The sequence below is a fragment of the Oncorhynchus kisutch genome, unplaced genomic scaffold (genome assembly GCF_002021735.2).
Source record: "Oncorhynchus kisutch isolate 150728-3 unplaced genomic scaffold, Okis_V2 scaffold4021, whole genome shotgun sequence".
NCBI classification, from domain to species: Eukaryota; Metazoa; Chordata; class Actinopteri; order Salmoniformes; family Salmonidae; genus Oncorhynchus; species Oncorhynchus kisutch.
This window is the reverse complement of record NW_022265966.1, coordinates 86,499-111,336: the sequence shown is the minus strand read 5'-3', so window position 1 is coordinate 111,336 and position 24,838 is coordinate 86,499. Positions and strand designations below refer to the sequence as shown.

The following is a 24,838-nucleotide window of genomic DNA, read 5'->3' as shown; positions in this document are numbered from 1 at the left end:
CATGGTATTGTTTCACTCGGATAGCTACTGTATATTGGACACTGCAGTTAGATTAACTATCATTTAGGCTTTCTGATGATATAAGACATGTCAATGTCCCGGAAAGTTGGCTGTTGTTTACAACACCATTCTAGTCACATATCACATATTGAGCAGCAACTGCCCCGATTTTGGGACTCTGTACCTGTAGAGGTTAACGAAGTTAGCTCCTTGACTCTCTGTCAATCAGAGAAGATTACTGCTGCGACAAACATGTTGGCTCTATGATGGCTTTTTGGGTGGGTAGGGAGGCGAGAGATGAGTGAACGAGAGGAGGGAGAGAGAGAGAGAGAGAGAGGAGTGAATGACAGGAGGGAAAGAGAGAGAGGAGGGAGAGAGAGGAGATTATGAGGGAGAGGGAGATCAGGGAGTGAGAGGAGAGTTAGAGGGGGGAGAAGGAAAAGAAGAAGAGGAGGGAGGGAAATTAGGAAGGGGATGGATGGAGAGGTGAGGAGGAGAGGATAGGAGAGGAGGAGAGGAGAGGAGAGGAGAGGAGAGGAGAGGAGAGGAGAGGAGAGGAGAGGAGAGGAGAGGAGAGGAGAGGAGAGGAGAGGAGAGGAGAGGAGAGGAGAGGAGAGGAGAGGAGAGGAGAGGAGGAGAGCAGAAGAGAGAATGAGGAGATGGATAGAGAATGGAGCCTGTATCCATCTGGCTGCCAAGCCCCTCCAGGAGAGAGCCAGGGGGAGGGATCCTCCTGATCCAAATGTCATCACTGTTTTGGGATTATCCTGCATTTCCTGTCACTGATCTCTCCCTCTCTCTCTCTGTTATCTTTCTCAAACCCCCTGTTTACTGTATTCTGCCAGGGAATTCTAAAATACTTCTGGTTGATGGGTAGTTGTGAAAATCTGAAATAAAAAGTTATGAGCCATATACTGTAGCTTCCTCTGGGTATGGGGTGGTCTCTGGGTATGGAGTGGTCCCTGTATGGGGTGGTCTATGGGTATGGGGTGGTCCCTGGGTATGGGGTGGCCCCTGGGTATGGGGGGGTAACTGGGTATGGAGTGGTCCCTGGGTATGGGGTGGTCCCTGGGTATGGGGTGGTCCCTGGGTATGGAGTGGTCCCTGGGTATGGAGTGGTCCCTGTATGGGGTGGTCTCTGGGTATGGGGTGGTCCCTGGGTTTGGGGTGGTATATGGGTATGGAGTGGTCCCTGGGTATGGGGTGGTCTCTGGGTATTGGGTGGTCCCTGGGTATGGGGTGGTATCTGGGTATGGGGTGGTCCCTGGGTATGGAGTGGTATCTGGGTATGGAGTGGTCCCTGTTTGGGGTGGTATCTGGGTATGGGGTGGTCCCTGGGTATGGGGTGGTATCTGGGTATGGAGTGGTCCCTGTATGGGGTGGTCTCTGGGTATGGGGTGGTCCCTGGGTATGGTGGGGGGGTACCTGGGTATGGGGTGGTCCCTGGGTATGGGGTGGTCCCTGGGTATGGCGTGGTCCCTGGGTATGGGGTGGTCCCTGGGTATGGAGTGGTATCTGGGTATGGAGTGGTCCCTGGGTATGGGGTGGTCCCTGGGTATGGGGTGGTCCCTGGGTATGGAGTGGTATCTGGGTATGGAGTGGTCCCTGTTTGGGGTGGTATCTGGGTATGGGGTGGTCCCTGGGTATGGGGTGGTCCCTGGGTATGGCGTGGTCCCTGGGTATGGAGTGGTATCTGTGTATGGGGTGGTATATGGGTATGGAGTGGTCCCTGGGTATGGGGTGGTATCTGGGTATGGGGTGGTATCTGGGTATGGGGTGGTATCTGGGTATGGGGTGGTATCTGGTTATGGGGTGGTATCTGGGTATGGGGTGGTATCTGGTTATGGAGTGGTATCTGGGTATGGAGTGGTCCCTGTTTGGGGTGGTATCTGGGTATGGGGTGGTCCCTGGGTATGGAGTGGTCCCTGTTTGGGGTGGTATCTGGGTATGGGGTGGTCCCTGGGTATGGAGTGGTATGGGGAAGAAAACAGAAACATTTACTGAACTTGATATGGCTCAACTTACACCAAGGCAAACATTTTGACTATATTAGCCTACACAGCTTCAAGGATGCACTTTCATACTATATTTAGGACATCATATTGAAGCTAATAGAGGCCCCAACTGATGTTTATAATTATGTTAAAATTATCTACTTTGGTTTAGATACAAGCATAAGAAAACCTCTAACACAATAAAATCATTTGACTTGGTGAAAATCTGTTGTTTTGGACCTAACTTGCTGGTCACTTTTTCCATGTGGTTTCATCCTTCAGACTCCATGAACTGATGACCTCTTCCTGCATATTTGGTCACATGATTCATTTGTGTTTCCTAGGAACAATGGTGACTAAACCTCCCCCTTTGGTTCAACTTCCCCCTTTGGTTCACCTTCCCCCTTTGGTTCACCTTCCCCCTTTGGTTCAACTTCCCCCTAAGGTTCAACTTTCCCCTAAGGTTCAACCTTCCCCCTTTGGTTCAACCTCCCCCTTTGGCTCAACTTCCCCCTTTGGCTCAACTTCCCCCTTTGGTTCACCTTCCCCCTTTGGTTCAACTTCCCCCCTTTGGTTCAACTTCCCCCCTTTGGCTCAACTTCCCCCACTCTACCCTGAGTATTGATGCTGCTGATTGAGCTTTTCCTTCAACCATCTCCTTTCTTTTCCAGATGGAAGATGTCATCGCTCATATGCAAGATGAGACAAATGGAATTCCTGTCCGCACAGTCAAGAGTTTTTTATCTAAAATCCCAAGTGTTTTTTCAGGTAAGATACATTTTTTTAATAGTTACAGTAAAAAGATGTGTGTGTGTTTGAGAGAGAGTGAGAGCGAAAGAAAGATATATATATATATATATAAGGTTGAAGTCGGATATTTACATACACTGAGGTTGGAGTCATTAAAACTCATTTTCAACCACTCCACAAATTTCTTGTCAACAAACTATAGTTTTGGCAAGTCGGTTCGGACATCTACTTGTGCATGACACAAGACATTTTTCCAACGATTCTTTACAGATAGATTATTTCACTTATAACTCACTGTATCACAATGCATGTGGGTCAGAAGATTACATACACTAAGTTGACTGTGCCTTTAAACAGCTTGGAAAATTTCTGAAAATGATGTCATGGCTTTAGAAGCTTCTGATAGGCTAATCGACATAATTTGAGTCAATTGGAGGTGTACCTGTGGATGTATTTCAAGGCCTACATTCAAACTCAGTGCCTCTTTGCTTGACATCATGGGGAAATCAAAAGAAATCAGCCAAGACCTCAGAAAATACATTTTAGACCTCCACAAGTCTGGTTCATACTTGGGAGCAATTTACAAATGCCTGAAGGTGCCATGTTCATCTGTAGAAACAACGATATGCAAGTATAAACACCATGGAACCACGCAGCCGTCATACCTCTCAGGAAGGAGACGTGTTCTGTCTCTTAGAGATGAACGTACTTTGGTGTGAAAAGTTCAAATCAATTCCAGAACAGCAGCAAAGGACCTTGTGAAGATGCTGGAGGAAACATGGGGACAAAAGTATCTATATCCACAGTAAAACGAGTCCTATATTAACATAACCTGAAGGCTGTTTAACAAGGAAGAAGCCACTGTCAAAACTGTCATAAAAAAGCCAGACTACGGTTTGCAACTGCACATGGGGACAAAGAACAGCATCCCAACCGTGAAGCACGGGGGTGGCAGCATCATGTTGTGGGGGTGCTTTGCTGCTGGAGGGACTGGTGCACTTCACAAAATAGATGACATCATGAGGTGGGAAAATTATGTGGATATATTAAGCAACATTTCAAGACATCAGTTGTGGCAAAATGGCTTAAGGACAACAAAGTCAAGGTATTGGAGTGCCATCACAAAGTCCTGACCTCAATCCTATAGAAAAATGTGTGGGCAGAACTGAAAAAGCATGTGCGAGCAAGGAGGCCTAGAAACCTGACTCAGTTACACCAGCTCTGTCAGGAGGAATGGGCCAAAATTCATCCAACTTATTGTGAGAAGCTTGTGGAAGGCTACCCGAAACATTTGACCCAAGTTTAACAATTTAAACTTCTGACCCACTGAGAATGTGATGAAAGAAATATAAGCTGAAATAAATCATTCTCTCTACTATTATTCTGACATTTCACATTCTTAAAATGAAGTGGTGATCGTAGCTGACCTAAGACAGGGAATTTCTACTAGGATTTAAATGTCAGGAATTTTGAAAAACTGAGTTAATGTATTTGGCTTAGGTGTATGTAAACGTCCGACTTTAACTCTATATGTATATATTTATAGAGAGGAAAAATAGATGGAGGCAGAGAGAGAGAAAGACCGGTTACATGACTGTCTGGGAAGAATGGGCAGATCAGACTGATGGAGGGGGGGGGGGAGAGGGGGTGACAGTAACCAGGCGCTCTCTCTCCCACAGAGAAGAGAGGGGGAGTTGCTGGATGGTCACCCTTCACACCCTGCTGTAAATCTCTATAGGGGGAGTTGCTGGATGGTCACCCCCTTCACACCCTGCTGTAAATCTCTAGAGGGGGAGTTGCTGGATGGTCACCCTTCACACCCTGCTGTAAATCTCTAGAGGGGGAGTTGCTGGATGGTCATCCTTCACCACCCTGCTGTAAATCTCTAGAGGGGGAGTTGCTGGATGGTCACCCTTCACACCCTGCTGTAAATCTCTAGAGGGGGAGTTACTGGATGGTCACCCTTCACACCCTGCTGTAAATCTCTAGAGGGGGAGTTGCTGGATGGTCACCCTTCACATACTGCTGTAAATCTCTAGAGGAGGAAACTTTCTCTCTCTACCCTTCAGTATTGGAATCAGAAGGTCTTTGTCTAGAGAGAGACTTTCGCCAAAAACTCTAACGTCCAAAAAGGGAGCTTTGGAAAAACATGTCTAACATCTGAATATGGGATATGGTCAGTGGGGACCTAAAGAATAATAATGTTTTTCATTTTGTGATGTTATTAACTGTATGAACCAAATACTGTAACTTAACACCCCCTCTAGCTGTTAAGTTTCCATCCCCAATGTTGGATGTAGGAGTCATAAGACAGAACTTATAATCATATCCTTTGCACATTAAATAGCCATGCCCTGAATGAGGTCAGAGAGCTTGTCAGAGTGATGGAATTGCCCTTTTTGACCAGAGTGCTTAAAAGGACTGACTAAGAATTTACATACCAGACCAGAAGATGTGAGACCGTGGTCCACACGTTGAAATGGTTAAAACTCTGAAATTCTCAACCTCAACACTAGATGAGAAGATAACCTCACCTACCAGACCAGGAAACGTGGAGTGTTCGCTCCATGTGGGAAATGGTTGAAACAACACGAGGTGAAGAAGATGAACTCACCAAACTATACCCGAACATGAACAGGCTGCAGCTGTCCATGTAAAGGGGTTCAAACTCTGAATATCCATATGGGCTAAGAACAAGTTCTGAACAAAAACAGCCCATTGGAGACCGGACAACTAAGAAGAAGGACATTGTGACATCTGCTGGACAACCAGAATATGTACAAGTGGCCGGGGTGAGGCCAACAGATCCCCATTTCAAGAAGGTTTGGTTTCAACAGAGATAGATGATGAACAACGGTATTCAAACACGTAAATACATTCATTGCTTCTTATTACCAAAACGGGCGGCGGTTCGTGAGAAAGGTATATGATTAATGTAAAGACAGTCCTAGAATGTTTCCACGATAAATGTCACTTTTTCTCTATGTATGTGTATTCTGTGTTTTTATTTAGTTAGTTAGTAAATAGATCATTAAAACAATTTGCATAGTACTGAATGATGTGCAAAGGTTGGGGTTCTTGCAGATCCAAGAAGGTTACGACTGTTCAGAATGAGGCTGATATGAGGTAATGATTAATAAGTGACTGTAATCGATATATAACATATATATATATCTTCTAGAGTTTAATTTTGGAGATGCTAACTCGTTAAACAATTTATTCCGTGTTGCCCCCAAATCCCTCATGAGTTAAATGTTTCATTTAATTGGGTAACAATTAAACATAGTGGATTCAATAAATAACAGTCATCAGGTTAATGTACGTCACTTCACAGCATACTAACCTCAACATTAAAACCTTCCAAATCCAAATGCCATACCTAAAACCTTGATTTTGAACCAAATTACCTGAATGGACTGGTGGAGCTGGACGGCTGTCTGAGAGAGCTGGCTGCTCTATGGACTGATGGAGATGGACGGCTGTCTGAGAGAGATGGCTGCTCTACGGACTGGTGGAGATGGACGGCTGTCTGAGAGAGATGGCTGCTCTACGGACTGGTGGAGATGGACGGCTGTCTGAGAGAGATGGCTGCTCTACTGACTGATGGAGATGGACGGCTGTCTGAGAGAGATGGCTGCTCTGCGGACTGGTGGAGATGGACGGCTGTCTGAGAGAGCTGGCTGCTCTACGGACTGGTGGAGATGGACGGCTGTCTGAGAGAGATGGCTGCTCTACGGACTGGTGGAGATGGACGGCTGTCAGAGAGATGGCTGCTCTACTGACTGGTGGAGATGGACGGCTGTCTGAGAGAGATGGCTGCTCTACGGACTGGTGGAGATGGACGGCTGTCTGAGAGAGCTGGCTGCTCTACGGACTGGTGGAGATGGACGGCTGTCTGAGAGAGATGGCTGCTCTACGGACTGGTGGAGATGGACGGCTGTCTGAGAGAGCTGGCTGCTGAATGGACTGGTGGAGATGGACAGCTGTCAGAGAGAGCTGGCTGCTCTACGGACTGGTGGAGATGGATGGCTGTCTGAGAGAGCTGGCTGCTGAATGGACTGGTGGAGATGGACGGCTGTCTGAGAGAGATGGCTGCTCTACGGGCTGGTGGAGATGGACGGCTGTCTGAGAGAGCTGTCTGCTCTACGGACTGGTGGAGATAGACGGCTGTCTGGGAGAGATGGCTGCTCTACGGACTGGTGGAGATGGACGGCTGTCTGAGAGAGATGGCTGCTCTACGGACTGGTGGAGATGGACGGCTGTCTGAGAGAGATGGCTGCTCTACGGACTGGTGGAGATGGACGGCTGTCTGAGAGAGATGGCTGCTCTACGGACTGGTGGAGATGGACGGCTGTCTGAGAGAGATGGCTGCTCTACGGACTGGTGGAGATGGACGGCTGTCTGAGAGAGATGGCTGCTCTACGGACTGGTGGAGATGGACGGCTGTCTGAGAGAGATGGCTGCTCTACGGACTGGTGGAGATGGACGGCTGTCTGAGAGAGCTGGATGCTCTACGGACTGGTGGAGATGGACGGTTGTCTGAGAGAGATGGCTGCTGAATGGACTGGTGGAGATGGACGGCTATCTGAGAGAGCTGGCTGCTGAATGGACTGGTTCAACAGACCATCAGTAGGTAATAACAGATCAACAGACCATCAGTAGGTAATAGCAGATCAATAGATCATCAGTAGTTAATAATAGTTCAACAGTAACAGACCATCAGTGGGTAATAGCAGATCAACAGTAACAGACTATCAGTAGGTAATAACAGATCAACAGTAACAGATCATCGGTAGGTAATAACAGATCAACAGACCATCAGTAGGTAATAACAGATCAACAGTAACAGATCATCCGTAGGTAATAACAGATCAACAGACCATCAGTAGACAATAACAGATCAACAGTAACAGACCATCAGTAGGTAATAACAGATCAACAGTAACAGATCATCAGTAGGTCATACCAGATCAACAGACCATCAGTAGGTAATAACAGATCAACAGTAACAGATCATCCGTAGGTAATAACAGATCAACAGTAACAGACCATCAGTAGGTAATAACAGATCAACAGTAACAGACCATCAGTAGGTAATAACAGATCAACAGTAACAGACCATCAGTAGGTAATAACAGATCAACAGTAACAGATCATCAGTAGGTAATAACAGATCAACAGACCATCAGTAGGTAATAACAGATCAACAGTAACAGATCATCCGTAGGTAATAACAGATCAACAGTAACAGACCATCAGTAGGTAATAACAGATCAACAGTAACAGATCATCCGTAGGTAATAACAGATCAACAGACCATCAGTAGACAGTAACAGATCATCCGTAGGTAATAACAGATCAACAGACCATCAGTAGACAATAACAGATCAACAGTAACAGACCATCAGTAGGTAATAACAGATCAACAGTAACAGACCATCAGTAGGTAATAACAGATCAACAGCAACAGACCATCAGTAGGTAATAACAGATCAACAGTAACAGACCATCAGTAGGTAATAACAGATCAATAGACCATCAGTAGGTAATAACAGATCAATAGACCATCAGTAGGTAATAACAGATCAATAGACCATCAGTAGGTAATAACAGATCAATAGACCATCAGTAGGTAATAACAGATCAATAGACCATCAGTAGGTAATAACAGATCAATAGACCATCAGTCAGCCCATATTGACGCTCTGACACACAAACAACTATTCTGCTTATGTTGACGCTGTCTGTTCTTCACACACCTGGTGTGTGTCCTGCTCCATGAGGTTTGAGATGACAGCCCAGTGTCTGTCACCTGGTGTGTGTCCTGCTACATGAGGGTTGAGATGACAGCCCAGTGTCTGTCACCTGGTGTGTGTCCTGTTACATGAGGGTTGATAAGGCTGTAATTAAAGTCTAGTGCCTCTTCTGTTACTATAGTGATGTCCCAAATGGTACCCTGTTCCCTTTGTAGAGCACTTCTGTTGACCAGGGCCCTATTCCAGTTCTAGAACACTACTGTTGACCAGAGCCCTATTCCCTATATAGAACACTCATGTTGATCAGAGCACAGTAGGGCACTACATAGGAAATAGGGTGCCATTTGAAACACAGCCTGTTTTATTCTCCTGTCCAGATCTGCCCAGGTTCTGTAATAACAATGAGTCCTGTTTTACCTTCCCGGGATATAATGATTACATACTGTAGGAGCTGTTAGTAGTGCTGTCCATGGTGCTGAAAGGAGCCTCGATTCTGGTAGCAGCTACTATCAAAACTGTAGGAGCTGTTAGTAGTGCTGTCCATGGTGCTGAATGGAGACTTTTATATTAGAATCATATGGGTCTATTAGAATCCTATGGGTCCATAGAGAGTCTGTTAGAATCATATGGGTCCATAGAGGGTCTATTAGAATCTTATGGGTCCATAGAGGGTCTATTAGAATCCTATGGGTCCATAGAGAGTCTGTTAGAATCATATGGGTCCATAGAGAGTTTATTAGAATCATATGGGTCCATAGAGGGTCTATTAGAATCTTATGGGTCTATTAGAATCATATGGGTCTATTAGAATCATATGGGTCCATAGAGGGTCTATTAGAATCTTATCAGTTTATTACAATAATATCTGTCTATAGAGTGTCTATTAGAATCATATGGGTCCATAGAGAGTCTGTTAGAATCATATGGGTCTATAGAGGGTCTATTAGAATCTTATGGGTCTATTAGAATCATATGGGTCCATAGAGGGTCTATTAGAATCTTATGGGTTTATTACAATAATATCTGTCTATAGAGTGTCTATTAGAATCATATGGGTCCATAGAGGGTCTATTAGAATCTTATGGGTCTATTAGAATCATATGGGTCCATAGAGGGTCTATTAAAATCTTATGGGTTTATTACAATAATATCTGTCTATAGAGTGTCTATTAGAATCATATGGGTCTATAGATGGTCTGTTAGAATCATATGGGTCCATAGAGAGTCTGTTAGAATCATATGGGTCCATAGAGAGTTTATTAGAATCATATGGGTCCATAGAGGGTCTATTAGAATCTTATGGGTCTTTTAGAATCTTATGGGTCTTTTAGAATCATATGGGTCCATAGAGGGTCTATTAGAATCTTATGGGTTTATTACAATAATATCTGTCTATAGAGTGTCTATTAGAATCATATGGGTTTATTACAATAATATCTGTCTATAGAGTGTCTATTAGAATCATATGGGTCTATAGAGGGTCTGTTAGGATTCCATGGGTCCGTAGAGGGTCTATTAGAATCCTATGGGTCTATAGAGGGTCTGTTAGGATTCCATGGGTCCATAGAGTGTCTATTAGAATCATATGGGTCTATAGAGGGTCTGTTAGGATTCCATGGGTCCATAGAGTGTCTATTAGAATCATATGGGTCTATAGAGGGTCTGTTAGGATTCCATGGGTCCGTAGAGTGTCTATTAGAATCCTATGGGTCTATAGAGGGTCTGTTAGGATTCCATGGGTCCGTAGAGTGTCTATTAGAATCCTATGGGTCTATAGAGGGTCTGGTAGGATTCCATGGGTCCGTAGAGGGTCTGGTAGGATTCCATGGGTCCGTAGAGGGTCTGTTAGGATTCCATGGGTCCGTAGAGTGTCTATTAGAATCCTATGGGTCTATAGAGTGTCTATTAGAATCCTATGGGTCTATAGAGGGTCTGTTAGGATTCCATGGGTCCGTAGAGGGTCTATTAGAATCCTATGGGTCTATAGAGGGTCTGGTAGGATTCCATGGGTCCGTAGAGTGTCTGGTAGGATTCCATGGGTCCGTAGAGTGTCTATTAGAATCCTATGGGTCTATAGAGGGTCTGGTAGGATTCCATGGGTCTATAGAGGGTCTGGTAGGATTCCATGGGTCCGTAGAGGGTCTATTAGAATCCTATGGGTCCGTAGAGGGTCTGGTAGGATTCCATGGGTCCGTAGAGGGTCTATTAGAATCCTATGGGTCCGTAGAGGGTCTGGTAGGATTCCATGGGTCCGTAGAGGGTCTGGTAGGATTCCATGGGTCCATAGAGTGTCTATTAGAATCCTATGGGTCTATAGAGGGTCTGGTAGGATTCCATGGGTCCATAGAGTGTCTATTAGAATCCTATGGGTCTATAGAGGGTCTGTTAGGATTCCATGGGTCCGTAGAGTGTCTATTAGAATCCTATGGGTCTATAGAGGGTCTGGTAGGATTCCATGGGTCCGTAGAGGGTCTGGTAGGATTCCATGGGTCCGTAGAGGGTCTGGTAGGATTCCATGGGTCCGTAGAGGGTCTGGTAGGATTCCATGGGTCCGTAGAGGGTCTGGTAGGATTCCATGGGTCCGTAGAGGGTCTATTAGAATCCTATGGGTCCGTAGAGGGTCTGGTAGGATTCCATGGGTCCGTAGAGGGTCTGGTAGGATTCCATGGGTCCGTAGAGGGTCTGGTAGGATTCCATGGGTCCGTAGAGGGTCTGGTAGGATTCCATGGGTCCGTAGAGTGTCTGGTAGGATTCCATGGGTCCGTAGAGGGTCTGGTAGGATTCCATGGGTCCGTAGAGGGTCTGGTAGGATTCCATGGGTCCGTAGAGTGTCTATTAGAATCATATGGGTCTATAGAGGGTCTGGTAGGATTCCATGGGTCTATAGAGGGTCTGGTAGGATTCCATGGGTCCGTAGAGTGTCTATTAGAATCCTATGGGTCTATAGAGGGTCTGGTAGGATTCCATGGGTCTATAGAGGATCTGGTAGGATTCCATGGGTCCGTAGAGTGTCTATTAGAATCCTATGGGTCTATAGAGGGTCTGGTAGGATTCCATGGGTCTATAGAGGGTCTGGTAGGATTCCATGGGTCCGTAGAGTGTCTATTAGAATCCCATGGGTCTATAGAGGGTCTGGTAGGATTCCATGGGTCTATAGAGGGTCTGTTAGGATTCCATGGGTCCGTAGAGTGTCTATTAGAATCCTATGGGTCTATAGAGGGTCTGTTAGGATTCCATGGGTCCGTAGAGGGTCTGGTAGGATTCCATGGGTCCGTAGAGGGTCTGGTAGGATTCCATGGGTCCGTAGAGGGTCTGGTAGGATTCCATGGGTCTATAGAGGGTCTGGTAGGATTCCATGGGTCCGTAGAGTGTCTGGTAGGATTCCATGGGTCCGTAGAGTGTCTGGTAGGATTCCATGGGTCCGTAGAGTGTCTATTAGAATCCTATGGGTCTATAGAGGGTCTGGTAGGATTCCATGGGTCCGTAGAGGGTCTGGTAGGATTCCATGGGTCCGTAGAGGGTCTGGTAGGATTCCATGGGTCCGTAGAGGGTCTGGTAGGATTCCATGGGTCCGTAGAGTGTCTATTAGAATCCTATGGGTCCGTAGAGGGTCTGGTAGGATTCCATGGGTCTATAGAGGGTCTGGTAGGATTCCATGGGTCCGTAGAGTGTCTGGTAGGATTCCATGGGTCCGTAGAGTGTCTGGTAGGATTCCATGGGTCCGTAGAGGGTCTGGTAGGATTCCATGGGTCCGTAGAGTGTCTGGTAGGATTCCATGGGTCCGTAGAGTGTGTGTGTGCATCTCTACAGTATATGTTGATGTTATTTAGATTGGTCCAGGCTTGTATTCCAGGCCATGGATTTTATGTTGGCAAGGCCTTGCTTTTTGTTCACTGTCAAATTACATTGTAAAAAAAAATGCTCCATAGAATTTACACTGATTGTATGTCATTTTATTTGATAAGCTAACCGTGATTAAAGGCATTCAGGGAAATATAGGCCCTTGACTTGTTTATCCAAACACAGCAGTTGGCTTTGTGTGTTCTATATTCTAATCTACATTCTATTGTTGTCTCTGCAGATTGACTGTCAGCCTCGCTTTTTAATTGATTCTGTAATGTTGTCTCTGCAGATTGACTCTGTCTTGTTTAATTTATTCTGTAATGTTGTCTCTGCAGATTGACTCTGTCTCGCTTTTTCATTTATTCTGTAATGTAGTCTCTGTAGATTGACTCTGTCTTGTTTCATTTATTCTGTAATGTAGTCTCTGCAGATTTACTGTCAGACTTGCTTTTTCATTTATTCTGTAATGTAGTCTCTGTAGATTGACTCTGTCTTGTTTCATTTATTCTGTAATGTAGTCTCTGCAGATTGACTGTCAGACTTGCTTTTTCATTTATTCTGTAATGTAGTCTCTGCAGATTGACTCTGTCTTGTTTAATTTATTCTGTAATGTAGTCTCTGCAGATTGACTCTGTCTTGCTTTTTCATTTATTCTGTAATGTAGTCTCTGCAGATTGACTGTCAGACTTGCTTTTTCATTTATTCTGTAATGTAGTCTCTGTAGATTGACTCTGTCTTGTTTCATTTATTCTGTAATGTAGTCTCTGCAGATTGACTCTGTCTTGTTTCATTTATTCTGTAATGTAGTCTCTGCAGATTGACTCTCAGACTTGCTTTTTCATTTATTCTGTAATGTAGTCTCTGTAGATTGACTGTCAGACTTGCTTTATTCTGTCTGGTCCTTCAGAAATGGATTGGATTGGGGAGCGGTGAACATAAACTGGTAGGAGATTTGCTGCAGTAAGGAAAGGAGAGCTGTGGCGATGTTTCAGACTCACATCTCCTTTAGATATGCATGTAACAATATACTGTACATGAGAAGGGACATTTATCTAAAGTTATTTCAATATGTTGTTTTTTCCGCTCACATGTTTTTGATACCAGCAGAAGCAGAATGTTGAGTGTTTTATGTTTTGTCTTACAGAAGCAGAATGTTGAGTGTTTTGTCTTACAGAAGCAGAATGTTTTGTCTTACAGAAGCAGAATGTTGAGTGTTTTGTCTTTACAGAAGCAGAATGTTGAGTGTTTTGTCTTACAGAAGCAGAATGTTGAGTGTTTTGTCTTACAGAAGCAGAATGTTGAGTGTTTTGTCTTACAGAAGCAGAATGTTGAGTGTTTTGTCTTACAGAAGCAGAATGTTGAGTGTTTTGTCTTACAGAAGCAGAATGTTGAGTGTTTTGTCTTACAGAAGCAGAATGTTGAGTGTTTTGTCTTGTAGAAGCAGAATGTTGAGTGTTTTGTCTTACAGAAGCAGAATGTTGAGTGTTTTGTCTTACAGAAGCAGAATGTTGAGTGTTTTGTCTTACAGAAGCAGAATGTTGAGTGTTTTGTCTTACAGAAGCAGAATGTTGAGTGTTTTGTCTTACAGAAGCAGAATGTTGAGTGTTTTGTCTTACAGAAGCAGAATGTTGAGTGTTTTGTCTTACAGAAGCAGAATGTTGAGTGTTTTGTCTTACAGAAGCAGAATGTTGAGTGTTTTGTCTTACAGAAGCAGAATGTTGAGTGTTTTATGTTTTGTCTTGTAGAAGCAGAATGTTGAGTGTTTTGTCTTGTAGAAGCAGAATGTTGAATGTTTTGTCTTGCAGAAGCAGAATGTTGAGTGTTTTGTGTTTTGTCTTGCAGAAGCAGAATGTTTTATGTTGTGTCTTGTAGAAGCAGAATGTTGAGTGTTTTGTCTTGTAGAAGCAGAATGTTGAGTGTTTTTTTTGTAGAAGCAGAATGTTGAGTGTTTTGTCTTGTAGAAGCAGAATGTTGAGTGTTTTGTCTTACAGAAGCAGAATGTTGAGTGTTTTGTCTTACAGAAGCAGAATGTTGAGTGTTTTGTCTTACAGAAGCAGAATGTTGAGTGTTTTGTCTTACAGAAGCAGAATGTTGAGTGTTTTGTCTTACAGAAGCAGAATGTTGAGTGTTTTGTCTTACAGAAGCAGAATGTTGAGTGTTTTGTCTTACAGAAGCAGAATGTTGAGTGTTTTATGTTTTGTCTTGTAGAAGCAGAATGTTGAGTGTTTTGTCTTGTAGAAGCAGAATGTTGAATGTTTTGTCTTGCAGAATGTTGAGTGTTTTGTGTTTTGTCTTGCAGAAGCAGAATGTTTTATGTTGTGTCTTGTAGAAGCAGAATGTTGAGTGTTTTGTCTTGTAGAAGCAGAATGTTGAGTGTTTTGTTTTGTAGAAGCAGAATGTTGAGTGTTTTGTCTTGTAGAAGCAGAATGTTGAGTGTTTTGTCTTACAGAAGCAGAATGTTGAATGTTTTGTCTTACAGAAGCAGAATGTTGAGTGTTTTGTCTTGTAGAAGCAGAATGTTGAGTGTTTTGTGTTTTGTCTTACAGAAGCAGAATGTTGAGTGTTTTATGTTTTGTCTTACAGAAGCAGAATGTTGAGTGTTTTGTCTTACAGAAGCAGAATGTTGAGTGTTTTGTCTTACAGAAGCAGAATGTTGAGTGTTTTGTCTTACAGAAGCAGAATGTTGAGTGTTTTGTCTTACAGAAGCAGAATGTTGAGTGTTTTGTCTTACAGAAGCAGAATGTTGAGTGTTTTGTCTTACAGAAGCAGAATGTTGAGTGTTTTGTCTTACAGAAGCAGAATGTTGAGTGTTTTGTCTTACAGAAGCAGAATGTTGAGTGTTTTGTCTTACAGAAGCAGAATGTTGAGTGTTTTGTCTTACAGAAGCAGAATGTTGAGTGTTTTGTCTTGCAGAAGCAGAATGTTGAGTGTTTTGTCTTGTAGAAGCAGAATGTTGAGTGTTTTGTCTTGTAGAAGCAGAATGTTGAATGTTTTGTCTTGCAGAAGCAGAATGTTTTATGTTTTGTCTTGTAGAAGCAGAATGTTGAATGTTTTGTCTTGTAGAAGCAGAATGTTGAATGTTTTGTCTTGCAGAATGTTGAATGTTTTGTTTTGTCTTGTAGAAGCAGAATGTTGAGTGTTTTGTCTTGTAGAAGCAGAATGTTGAATGTTTTGTTTTGTCTTGTAGAAGCAGAATGTTGAGTGTTTTGTTTTGTCTTGCAGAAGCAGAATGTTGAGTGTTATGGTTTGTCTTGCAGGTTCTGACATTGTACAGTGGATGATCAAAAACCTGAACATTGATGATCAAGGTAAGATTTATTTGATGTTATTTACATTCAATGTGTCTGTTTTTGTTGTTGACGTATCATTGAAAATGTCAACAACTCAAGTGTTCTTTAAATAATGTTTTGGTTTTCCTAATGAAGGATGTAAATGATTCAAACTCTACTTTCCTAGAAAATCCAGAATATTCCAACAGCCATTGAAATACATGATTTTGTTTCCTCTGAAATGCTTCAGATTTTATTTTACACTCAATGCGATTTGATTTCAGTGCCATCATGTTACGGTTTTCTTTCTCCTCTTCCTCTGAAGAGGAGGTGTAGCAGGGATCGGATCAAAATGCAGCGTGGTTAATTCGATACATCTTTAATGAAGATGAAACACGAACAATACAAAAACAATAAACGTAACGTGAAAACCGAAACAGCCTAAACTGGTGACAACTAACACAGAGACAGGAACAATCACCCACCAAACACTCAAAGAATATGGCTGCCTAAATATGGTTCCCAATCAGAGACAACGAAAAACACCTGCCTCTGATTGAGAACCACTTCAGGCAACCATAGACTTTTCTAGATAACCCCACTATACCACAATCCCAATACCTACAAAACAACCCCAAGACAAAACACACCACATAAATAACCCATGTCACACCCTGGCCTGACCAAAATAATAAAGAAAACACTAAATACTAAGACCAGGGCGTGACACATCAGCTCAATAGTCTTGACTTTTTGTGTCAATAGTATTGACTTGTTGAATCAATGCCATTAGCTCAATAGTCTTGACTTGTTGTATCAATAGTCTTGACTTGTTGTATCAATAGTATTGACTTGTTGTATCAATAGTATTGACTTGTATCAGTAGTCTTGACTTGTATCAGTAGTCTTGACTTGTGTCAATAGTCTTGACTTGTTGAATCAATGCCATTAGCTCAATAGTCTTGACTTGTTGTATCAATAGTCTTGACTTGTTGTATCAATAGTATTGACTTGTTGTATCAATAGTATTGACTTGTATCAGTAGTCTTGACTTGTATCAGTAGTCTTGACTTGTGTCAATAGTCTTGACTTGTGTCAATAGTCTTGACCTGTGGTATCAATGGTCTTGACCTGTGGTATCAATGGTCTTTACCTGTTGAATCAATGCCATTAGCTCAATAGTCTTGACTTGTTGTATCAATAGTCTTGACTTGTTGTATCAATAGTATTGACTTGTTGTATCAATAGTATTGACTTGTATCAGTAGTCTTGACTTGTGTCAGTAGTCTTGACTTGTGTCAGTAGTCTTGACTTGTGTCAATAGTCTTGACCTGTGGTATCAATGGTCTTGACCTGTGGTATCAATGGTCTTGACTGGTGTCAGTAGTCTTGACTTGTGTCAGTAGTCTTGACTTGTGTCAGTAGTCTTGACTTGTGTCAATAGTCTTGACCTGTGGTATCAATGGTCTTGACCTGTGGTATCAATGGTCTTGACCTGTGGTATCAATGGTCTTGACCTGTGGTATCAATGGTCTTGACCTGTGGTATCAATGGTCTTGACCTGTGGTATCAATGGTCTTGACTTGTGTCAGTAGTTTTGACTTGTGTCAATAGTCTTGACTTGTGTCAGTAGTCTTGACTTGTTGTATCAATAGTAGTGGATCGTTGCGTTTCTGAACACCTCTAATGGCCATGTCCTGCATTCTGGAGCTCAACATGGCTTTATAAACCACATTTCCATCCACAGATTTTATGGAGTAAAGTCAGACAATATAAAACAACATTACGACGTTTTGGTTCTGTTGTATAAAAACAGCTGGGATGGAAACAGGACATTTTGGTTCTATTGTATAAATACAGCTGTGATGGAAACAGGGCGTTTTGGTTCTATTGTATGAATACAGCTGGGATGGAAACAGGGCGTTTTGGTTCTATTGTATGAATACAGCTGGGATGGAAACAGGGCGTTTTGGTTCTATTGTATGAATACAGCTGGGATGGAAACAGGGCGTTTTGTTTCTATTGTATGAATACAGCTGGGATGGAAACAGGGCGTTTTGGTTCTATTGTATAAATACAGCTGGGATGGAAACAGGGCGTTTTGGTTCTATTGTATGAATACAGCTGTGATGGAAACAGGACATTTTGGTTATATTCTATAAATACAGCTGGGATGGAAACAGGGAGTTTTGGTTCTATTGTATGAATACAGCTGTGATGGAAACAGGGCGTTTTGGTTCTATTGTATAAAAAAACAATAGACAATTTGTTTGTTTTTCATGGCAGGATCTTTTTGTCACGCGATGATACGGTGTGTGATCCTCCCACTACGACTCAGGAAACCATGTAGTTTATTAGGCTACAGATGAAATCGATTATGATGAACTTCACAGGGTGGTGAAAGTGTATGGTGATGAACTTGATGCTCCTTTCCAATATATATCGAGGGTCTTATTCTGGTTACATGATGATCGATGCTTGGCTGCTGTTTGACAAATAAAATATTGTTGCTCTTATCCGTAATAATCTCATCAAGTACACTAGCATAGCTGCAGAACTATATATGTGAGCTGTTGGCTAGAGTGCACATGCCAAGAACAGAGAAGACAAATGTTCAATTCAACGCTACAGTTTGTGATAAAACTATCGGTAGATTTGAAAATGCAATGGAAACACATTAAACATTTGATTTTTATTCGGTACATAAAAACTGTAGCCCAATAACCGTTTCCTACAATTCCCTCCCCTCAAACTCCATTTCCTCTAATCCCCCTTGCCTCCCCTCAAACTCCATTTCCTCTAATCCCCCTGCCCTCAAACTCCATTTCCTCTAATCCCCCTCCCCTCCCCTCAAACTCCATTTCCTCTAATCCCCCTCTCCTCAAACTCCCTTTCCTCTAATCCCCCTCCCCTCAAACCCCCCTCCCCTCAAACTCCATTGCCTCAAACTCCATTTCCTCTCATCCTCTTCTCCTCAAACTCCATTTCTTCCAATCCTCTTCTCCTCAAACTCCCTCTCCCCTAGCTCTCCTTGAGTGACTCCTCTCCAGCTGAGCGATGAGCCCCTGAGCGATGAGCCCCTCTGCAGTCCCCTGGCACCTGGTCTGCCCAGCACAGCATCCCAGCTCCCAGCCATCAGCCCAGCACATGGCAGCTCCCAGCTGTGGACAGAGTAGAGGCTAAACCCCTCAAACCATGACCCTTCGTTTGATGAGCCTTAGAGCAGAGACTGGAGGGACAGAGGGGGAGGGGAGGACAGCTCGGAAAGCCTTCTCACTGGTGGGAGGGGATGCTGGCTTTGAAGTGTTGCAGGAGGATAAAAAAACATTTCTGATGTAGCACTCTTCTTTCCCTTTCACTAGGCCATCATGATGCTAGTAACCATATGCAAATACAACTGGACTCTAACGAAGGTTCAACCTCATGGTTAATTGGCTTTTTACCAATTTACCGTACAACAGACCACGTATTCACCCTGCGCACCCTAATTGACAAACAAACAAACCAAAACAAAGGCAAAGTCTTCTCATGCTTTGTTAATTTCAAAAAAAGCTTTCGACTCAGTTTGGCATCAGGGTCACCTATACAAATTGATGGAAAGTGGTGTTGGGGGAAAACATACGACATTATAAAATGTATGTACACAAACAAAAAGTGTGTGGTTAAAATTGGCTAAAAACACACACATTTCTTCCCACAGGGCCGTGGGGTGGGACAGGAATGCAGCTTAAGCCCCACCCTCTTCAACATATATATTGGCAAGGCACTACAACAGTCTGCAGCACCCGGCCTCAACCTACTAGAAACTGAAGTCAAATGTCTACTGTTTGCTGATGATCTGGTTCTTCTGTCCCCAACCAAGGAGGGCGTACAGTAGCACCTAGATCTTCTGCACAGATTCTGTCAGACCTGGGCCCTGACAGTAAATCTGACAGTACATTTTGGAACACCAAAATAATGGTGTTCCAAAAAGTTGCCAGGACCAGTTGCCAGGACCACAAATACAAATTCCATCTAGACACCGTAGCCCCAGAGCACATAAAAAACTATTCCTCTGAGAAGTTCCCTAAGCAAGCTGGTCCTGGGGCTCTGTTCACAAACACAAACAGACCCCACAGAGCCCCAGAACAGCAACACATTTAGACCCAACCAAATCATGAGAAAACAAAAGGATAATTACTTGACACATTGGAAAGAATTTACAAAACAACAGGGCAAACTAGAATGCTATTTGTCCCTAAACAGAGAGTACACACAGTGGCAGAATACCTGACCACTGTGACTGACCCAAACTTAAAGAAAGCTTTGACTATGTACAGATTCAGTGAGCATAGCCTTGCTATCAAAAGAGGGCGCCGTAGGCAGACCTGACTCTCAAGAGAAGACAGGCTATGTTTCACGCCCTGGTCTTAGTATTTTGTGTTTATATATTTATTTTGGTCAGGCCAGGGTGTGACATGGGTTTATTTTGTGTTGTGTTTATGTATTGGGGGTTTTTCATAGGTTTTGGGATTGTGGCTTAGTGGGGGTTCTCTAGCAGAGTCTATGGCTGCCTGAGGCGGTTCTCAATCAGAGTCAGGTGATTCTCGTTGTCTCTGAATGGGAACCATATTTAGGTAGCCCGGGTTTCACTGTGTGTTTGTGGGTGATTGTTCCTGTCTTTGTGTTTGCACCAGATAGGGCTGTTTCGGTTTTCATTTCGTTAGTTTTGTAGTTTCTGTATGTATAGGTTTTCCTTCATTAAAATATATCATGAATCATCATCACGCTGCATTTTGGTCCGATCCTTGTTCTACCTCTTCGTCAGAGGAGGAGATAGAATAGAGCCGTTACACTATGTGCTCACTGCCCACAAAATGAGGTGGAAACTGAGCTCCACTTCCTATTCTCCTGCCAAATGTATGACCATACTAGAGACACATATGTGACCGACTGGCTCAAATTGGAATTTGAAGTTGTGTTTTTTACATTGGATAAAAGTAGTGACTCAGAGCTACAAAATGGTATATCATACACTTGATTTCAGGAACAATGGAAAGTAATTCTGCTTTGAAAGTTGATCAACTTGTAAACTCACTTTTGAGGAAATGGCCTTTGAATGTTTTGGTACCTACTGGAGAGCCCGTCATTGTCTACACCCATTCAGCATCGTTCCCACCCTCTTAAGCTTTAGCCCCACCCATCTCTTTAAGGGTTGATCCGAGCGTTCTCAACTAACAGCAGTCAAGCACCCAAACTTGCTAGCTACTTCCAGACACAAATGACAGAACTGCTCACTGAACATTACATTCCAGACATCTAAGTGAGAGAGAACCGCTAACATTACTCACCCTAGCAGAGCTGGTTAGGCTGTTATGTTATCCAGAGTGTTGGTGACTGTAACTGTGCTGTCAGATTGTCCGTTCATAAATTCAGAGCATTTCGCTCTCTGAGCGTTCAGAGTGCACACTGGACGCTCTGGCAGTAAAGCACCTAAGCTAACTGGCTAACATTGGCTTGCTTGCTAGTTACTTTCAGACACAAATGAGAGAACACCTCACTCTGATCATTTTACTCACCCTAGCAGAGCTGATTAGGCTGTTTTCATGTTATCCAGAGCGTTGGTTGACTGTCACTGTGCTGCTGGCAACAATTTAATTACGCTTTTTTTTGCCAACGTTTACTGACACATATTCAACGGGTGTTGAGTGTTCGTAAAGTCATCAGTAATTCTGCACTCTGTCACACTTAGACGAGAGTGCTCTGAAATCGGACTAGACTGAATTTACGAAAGCACCTGAAGTGGTTACTTGCATAGTGGAGTGAAGACATTTAGTTAGCTAGCTACGTAAACAACTCAGGATGTTACTACCTTGCATGAATCTGCAGATAGCTAACCAACCAGGTCCAATGTTAGCTAGCTAACATTAAGCGTTAACTAGTCAAGCAAATGGCTCTGAGATACGAATAATAAGATCATGCACGTAACATTAGCTAGCAGGCCAGCTAAAGTCAGCTAGCTAACAGTACACTTTAACTTGAAATGAAAAGACTATGACAAAATTATAAACGTGTAATTTCTGAAAATGAAGCTAGCTAGACTATCTTACCCGTAACATAATGGATAGACGTGTGTCCTGTCGGTTGCCATGGTTGCCCTTAGTTTGAAGATGTAATCCAGAGACAGGTGTTTTACTCAAATTCCACTATTTAAAAACTCGGTCCTCCTGAAAGTGGAAAACGACACTTATACAGTTTTACTACGCAATAAAAGAAATGTAAAGTCATGTTAGAACAGATTACTTAAACATACTGACCTGCTCAAATAGACAGAAGTCATGTTAGAACAGATTACTTAAACATACTGACCTGCTCAAATAGACAGAAGTCATGTTAGAACAGATTACTTAAACATACTGACCTGCTCAAATAGACAGAAGTCATGTTAGAACAGATTACTTAAACATACTGACCTGCTCAAATAGACAGAAGTCATGTTAGAACAGATTACTTAAACATACTGACCTGCTCAAATAGACAGAAGTCATGTTAGAACAGATTACTTAAACATACTGACCTGCTCAAATAGACAGAAGTCATGTTAGAACAGATTACTTAAACATACTGACCTGCTCAAATAGACAGAAGTCATGTTAGAACAGATTACTTAAACATACTGACCTGCTCAAATAGACAGAAGTCATGTTAGAACAGATTACTTAAACATACTGACCTGCTCAAATAGACAGAAGCGTGCTATATGGCAGACCAATCCAAACTCATCTCAGCACACTCATTGTCTCAGCCAATCATGGCTAGTCTTTCAGCATGTCCAGCCCACTCATTGTCTCAGCCAATTTTTTATTAATTTTTTATTTTACCTTTATTTAACCAGGTAGGCAAGTTGAGAACAAGTTCTCATTTACAATTGCGACCTGGCCAAGATAAAGCAAAGCAGTTCGACAGATACAACGACACAGAGTTACACATGGAGTAAAACAGACATACAGTCAATAATACAGTATAAACAAGTCTATATACAATGTGAGCAAATGAGGTGGGAAGGGAGGTAAAGGCAAAAAGGCCATGGTGGCAAAGTAAATACAATATAGCAAGTAAAACACTGGAATGGTAGTTTTGCAATGGAAGAATGTGCAAAATAGAAATAAAAATAATGGGGTGCAAAGGAGCAAAATAAATAAATAAATACAATTAAATACAGTTGGGAAAGAGGTAGTTGTTTGGGCTAAATTATAGGTGGGCTATGTACAGGTGCAGTAATCTGTGAGCTGCTCTGACAGTTGGTGCTTAAAGCTAGGGAGGGAGATAAGTGTTTCCAGTTTCAGAGATTTTTGTAGTTCGTTCCAGTCATTGGCAGCAGAGAACTGGAAGGAGAGGCGGCCAAAGAAAGAATTGGTTCTGGGGGTGACTAGAGAGATATACCTGCTGGAGCGTGTGCCACAGGTGGGAGATGCTATGGTGACCAGCGAGCTGAGATAAGGGGGGACTTTGCCTAGCAGGGTCTTGTAGATGACATGGAGCCAGTGGGTTTGGCGACGAGTATGAAGCGAGGGCCAGCCAACGAGAGCGTACAGGTCGCAATGGTGGGTAGTATATGGGGCTTTGGTGACAAAACGGATTGCACTGTGATAGACTGCATCCAATTTGTTGAGTAGGGTATTGGAGGCTATTTTGTAAATGACATCGCCAAAGTCGAGGATTGGTAGGATGGTCAGTTTTACAAGGGTATGTTTGGCAGCATGAGTGAAGGATGCTTTGTTGCGAAATCATGGCCAGTGGGAAGGTTGCCCACTTTTTCTGTGGCTAAACCAACTAGGCTTGTAATTGAACAATTGTATTCATATTTACAGATTACATACAAGTTTGTTAATAAGGCACATGAAAGTTCACGTTTGAGAAGGCATTTCTGCTAAAAAAGTTTTCGTTCAAATGGCTCTTCTGTGAAGTAGTGACCTGCGACATACGCCTAGTTGCCTGAAACAAGACACATATTTCCCTCAGATTACACAGACCCACAAAGAATTTGAAAAACAAATCCAATTTTGATCAACTCCCATATCTATTGGGTGAAATACCACTGTGTGCCATCACAGCAGCAAGATTTGTGACCTGTTGCCACAAGAAAAGGGCAACCAGTGCAGTACAAACACCATCTCTCCACAGGAGAATAAGAGGGAGAGGGATAGAGAGAGAATCTGCAGCTCATCTGTGTGTGTGTGCCATTATTTGTGAGAGCAGCCTTACGGTGACGTACCGGTCTAATGAATAGCTGAAGGCAGACATCAAACACTTGACATTTAAAACCTTCAGCCTTTAAATCTTCCCAGGTGAGATCAGTTTTTTTCTACGGTTTAAATGAAAGGCTTTTTTCCCCCTCTGCCAATGATCTTTAAATCACATTAAAACTAGACTTTGTGATTCAAGATGGTAATGATTCAACTTCATAAACTCTGGCTGTTGGATAACATATGTTTTTCCCTCCGAGCCATGATGGAACAACTGAACCAAATGGTTCTATTCCCTTTATAGTGCAAGATTTTTGAATTTGTTTTTGTACTTTTCCGCCTTTTTTCACCCCAATTAGTAGTTACAGTCTTGTCCCATAACTGCAATTTCCCTACGGACCCGGAAAAATGACCCTGCAAAGCCGCACTACTTCTCAATGTGTCGGAGGAAACACTGTACAACTGGCAACCGAAGTCAGCGTGCATGCGCCCGGCCCACCACAAGAAGTCGCTAGAGCGCGATGGGACAATGACATCCCGGCCGGCCAAACCCTCCCCTAACCTAACCTGGGCCAATTGTGCGCCGCCTCATGGATCTCCCGGTCACGGCCGGCTGTGACACAGCCTGGGATCGAACCCGTGTCTTTAGTGACGCGATGCAGTGCCTTAGAACGCTGGGGCCCTGGCTTTGAACAGGTCTAAACTGCTTCCTCTACTACCTCTTCATTGTCTTCAATGACACCTGGGTCAAGGCTGTGTGATTCAACACCTGGGTCAAGGCTGTGTGATTCAACACCTCGGTCAAGGCTGTGTGATTCAACACCTGGGTCAAGGCTGTGTGATTCAACACCTGGGTCAAGGCTGTGTGATTCAACACCTGGGTCAAGGCTGTGTGATTCAACACCTGGGTCAAGGCTGTGTGATTCAACACCTGGGTCAAGGCTGTGTGATTCAACACCTGGGTCAAGGCTGTGTGATTCAACACCTGGGTCAAGGCTGTG

General features: G+C 43.2%; 1 protein-coding gene across 1 annotated transcript in view; it reads left to right on the top strand.

The window, feature by feature from the left end:
- Positions 1-19,286, top strand: part of LOC116373130 (regulator of G-protein signaling 7-like) — a 57,466-nt gene extending 38,180 nt beyond the window's left edge. The window contains exons 2-4 of the mRNA XM_031821847.1: positions 2,666-2,762; positions 15,601-15,651; positions 18,638-19,286. Coding sequence (XP_031677707.1) covers positions 2,666-2,762; positions 15,601-15,651; positions 18,638-18,651 — 162 coding nt within the window. The 3' untranslated portion in view covers positions 18,652-19,286. The remainder of the gene's footprint in view (positions 1-2,665; positions 2,763-15,600; positions 15,652-18,637) is intronic.
- Positions 19,287-24,838: the final 5,552 nt, after the last annotated feature.